Genomic DNA, 4,164 nt, shown 5'->3' with positions numbered 1-4,164 from the left:
CATCCTCTCTCACTTCAAGGTAGGAGCGCGTGTCCATCCTCTCTCACTTCAAGGTAGGAGCGCGTGTCCATCCTCTCTCACTTCAAGGTAGGAGTGTGCCTCCATCCTCTCTCACTTCAAGGTAGGAGTGCGTGTCCATCCTCTCTCACTTCAAGGTAGGAGCGCGCCTCCATCCTCTCTCACTTCAAGGTAGGAGCGTGCCTCCATCCTCTCTCACTTTAAGGTAGGAGCACGTGTCCATTCTCTCTCACTTCAAGGTAGGAGTGCGTGTCCATCCTCTCTCACTTCAAGGTAGAAGCGCGTGTCCATCCTCTCACTTCAAGGTAGGAGCGCGTGGCCATCCTCTCTCACTTCAAGGTAGGAGCGTGTGTCCATCCTCTCTCACTTCAAGGTAGGAGCGTGTGTCCATCCTCTCTCACTTCAAGGTAGGAGCGCGCCCAAAAGCACCGAAGATTCTGCACCAACCTGCTGGCTCTGCTCGATGAAGGCATCGATACATTGCGAGTAACCCTGCAATAGATAACGACAGTCGTTACTAACGAGCGACGAAACGTGCGGCAAATTGCGCCGGAACGTGGCTTTCGCTCCGAGCAAGCTTACAGGTACTGTACGAGGTGTGCATCAAACAATCGCATGTAATGTTGTTCACATTGCCGTCATAGGGTAATGTAAAACAAACACATTTATTTCTCACTAACCCCTTATGGTTTTTTAATATATATTTTATTTCATTATTAATTGTATACAATTAATTAAATTGTCAATTTATTTAAATAAATTATTTTTAATTATTATACATTTTTAATTGAATTAAGTTTAATTAGTTGATTTAATCAGAGATTTAATTTTTAAGTATGAAACACTTTCTGAAGCAGCATGCAGCCCATTATCATTCACTCGTGGGACGAGATACACTCCTACCTTGAACGTGTTGAAATGAGAGAGAATGGACACGCGCTTCTACCTTGAAGTGAGAGAGGATGGAGGCGCGCTCCTACCTTGAAGTGAGAGAGGATGGAGGCGCGCTCCTACCTTGAAGTGAGAGAGGATGGAGGCGCGCTCCTACCTTGAAGTGAGAGAGGATGGAGGCGCGCTCCTACCTTGAAGTGAGAGAGGGTGGAGTTATAGTTAATATAACAATTAGGAATGAATATTAGGAACAATTATTAGGAATATCTCGGCAGCAGGCATTTGCTGCTGACGTTGAGAGCAGGTTGGAAAACTCATCCCTTTTGGAGACAAAACTGCTGCTTGCTGCCCCTAATATCGAACCCTGTAAACTGACCATTGTAGGCAGCAAAACTGCTGCTTGCTGCCCTTTATTTTGAACCCTGTAAACTGACCCTTGTTTGGCAGCAAAACTGCTGCTTGCTGCCCTTTATTTTGAACCCTGTAAACTGACCATTGTAGGCAGCAAAACTGCTGCTTTTTGCCCTTTATTTCGAACCCTGTAAACTGACCATTGTAGGCAGCAAAACTGCTGATTGATGCCCTTTATTTCGAACCCTGTAAACGGATCTTTGTAGGCAACAACACTGCTGCTTGCTGCCCTTGGAACTTGCCTTGCTTGCCTTTCGAACCATGGAATCGTGTACACGTAACGTTCGCAAACTTAATAATAAAAATCCAAATGTTCCTCACCCGTGGGAGTTCCGCACCGAACATCCATTAAGGCTAACATATCTTGGAGTTCCTTTTCTATAATATACTTAGTCGAGTTTGAACGCATTTTGATTTGTTCTTCAGCGAGGAATGTATAACTGTGTATAGTCAAGTCTAAACATGTCGTTACACATTTGTATGATAATTTGTATGTAATTTTATTATATGAATGATTTTATTATTTTATTTTTTATTTATTTTTTTGTATGTAATTTGTGTGTTGTATAATTGTGTATAGTAAACTCTAAACATGTCGGCAAACATTACACATTTGTATGATAACTTGTATGTAATTTTAATTTTTTTGTTATTTTTATTATTTTATTATTTATTATTTTATTATTTAATTATTTTTAATTTTAAGTTTTTTTTAATGTAATTTGTATGTTGTATAATTGTGTCAGCACGTCGGCAACCGTTACACATGTTACCTCTCAATCTCCTCCAGGCTGGCTTCTTCAGGAACAAGCGTTCCGTGTTTGCCGTCATTCCACCGCTGTGCAAAGACACTAGCGACCTCGTGCAGGAAATATTCGCATTGCCGGAGAGCGTCATGGCAAAGTTTGTTCTCAACGTCTACCACGGCAAACTGATGGAGCACATCCAGGCCAAACTAGCAGATAACAGCAACTCAGAAGTATACCTGAGGAATCTCTACGACCTATATTCACAGTGAGTTGACAGCCGAGCTGTGGTGATGACTGTGTATGGTGTACGATGTTAGTGAGCTGACGATAACGGGGTTATGTTAATGTATAATAAATTAATAAATTATAATAATAATTAATAATATTATATATATGAAATTAATTACTACTTATTTATTATTGTTTATTTATGTCGTTTGTTTATATTGTTTATTTGTTATTATAGTTGTGTATTTTATTTATTTACACTCGACGTTCACGTACGATACCGCGTATTTGATGGCGCATTTTGTGTTGTTCATTTATATTGTTTATTTGTTAACATAATTATTTGTGTGTTTTATATATTTACTCAACGTTCACGTACAAAGTATGTGTGTGTGATGACGAGGTTATATTAATTCTTTTTCATTTTTATTGTTTATTTGTCAACATAATTATTTGTGCATTTTATTTATTTGCGTACGATGTATGCGTGTGTGATGGCTGCGTGTTCCTCGGTAGGACTGTGAAGCTATCGGCTGCTCTCTCCACCGTGAAGATGGGAAACGATTCGACGTTTCTACCGAAGCTAACCAAGCACATCTTCAGCAAACACCTGGACACCTACGTCAGGTGAGAGCGCACACTACACCTGTTCAGGTTAATTAATTCATCATTAAAGCATTTAGTGTATCTAATATATATTTGAGTTCGTATGTATGTATGTATGTATGTATGTATCTTCCCTATAGGCGGCCAAACCGCCCAAGCGATCTGGATGCAATTTTCACAGGGCCATCTCTTATACCCGGGAAGTGTTCCTAGCTGAAAAAAACCTGCCAAACCGTCAAACTCACCGAAAAATGCGTGAAAAACCCCTCAATTCGTGAATCTTCACACAATGTCAGCACTGACTGTACAGTGCTGCCACACAGAGAAAAATCGATCACTCATTCCATCAGCTGCTGGTATTGTGAAACCGAAACCGATACTAAAACAGAGCACAACCAGGAACCTGTTCAGAGGTTACGACTGCATTGTTTATCAAGAGGCTTTGAAATAAGAAGTGCAACCCATTCGTACATGCTGTTAGAATAACTTTTTCTTATTTACACCATATTACTATTATGTTCCAGGGGTTCTACGTTGGGTTGTGCTGTCATATAAATGTCATACGTAACCGTTTTTTACCATGCTAATATTATCTGATTAGACTGATTTGTAAATATTTATAGAGATTCACTATAGTTTAGTATGAGTATCATATAGTTTGAGAGGTTACGATTGCTCAAAACATCAACGCATAAAGACGCGTACCAAGTGAGTAAACATTCTTTTATAATTACGAATTTCCCCACTCGCTGGCCTGTCTGTATACTATATATCGACTTTTTTTATTCATGCTACGATATCAGAATCCATTGTACCATTCGAAAGCTGTGCCTTTTCTGATTCAGTAGAAAAATTCCTTTATTTCAAGGCAGTGGCTACGGGTACGGTAGCCGTATCTTAATGTCTCGAGGCTACGGGTACGGGAGTCCATTCGCTTTCATACTTAACGAGACAAAGATGGCGGCGGTGGCGCTAGATTTCGAAATAACGCCTTGGGAAATTAATTCACGATTTGAGAGTTTAGATGAGCTAGAACCCTAACCCTAACCCTAAACCTAACCCTAACCCTAAACCTAACCCTAACCCTAATCCTAACCCTAACCCTAACGCCAAAAAGGGGCTTCAACGACCGACGGCTACCGTACCCGTAGCCACTGCGTTATTTCAATGTGCATGGTCGCGCGCCAAGCATTCACTAGACAATATCCAATGGACACAGACCCCACTCGCTGGCCTGTCTCTATCTATACTATATACCCAA

The 4,164-nt window shown here is 40.5% G+C and overlaps 1 protein-coding gene across 1 annotated transcript in view; it reads left to right on the top strand.

Annotated features, from left to right (window-relative positions):
* The window catches only part of LOC106808968 (exocyst complex component 5-like), a 30,911-nt gene that overhangs the window by 8,112 nt on the left and 18,635 nt on the right, over positions 1 to 4,164 (top strand). Inside the window, exons 5-7 of the mRNA XM_014811906.1 lie at positions 1,747 to 1,774; positions 2,111 to 2,334; positions 2,814 to 2,924. Coding sequence (XP_014667392.1) covers positions 1,747 to 1,774; positions 2,111 to 2,334; positions 2,814 to 2,924 — 363 coding nt within the window. The remainder of the gene's footprint in view (positions 1 to 1,746; positions 1,775 to 2,110; positions 2,335 to 2,813; positions 2,925 to 4,164) is intronic.

Source organism: Priapulus caudatus, unplaced genomic scaffold (genome assembly GCF_000485595.1).
Source record: "Priapulus caudatus unplaced genomic scaffold, Priapulus_caudatus-5.0.1 Scaffold319, whole genome shotgun sequence".
Classification (NCBI taxonomy): domain Eukaryota; kingdom Metazoa; phylum Priapulida; class Priapulimorpha; order Priapulimorphida; family Priapulidae; genus Priapulus; species Priapulus caudatus.
This window is presented reverse-complemented; position numbering and strand designations above follow the sequence as displayed.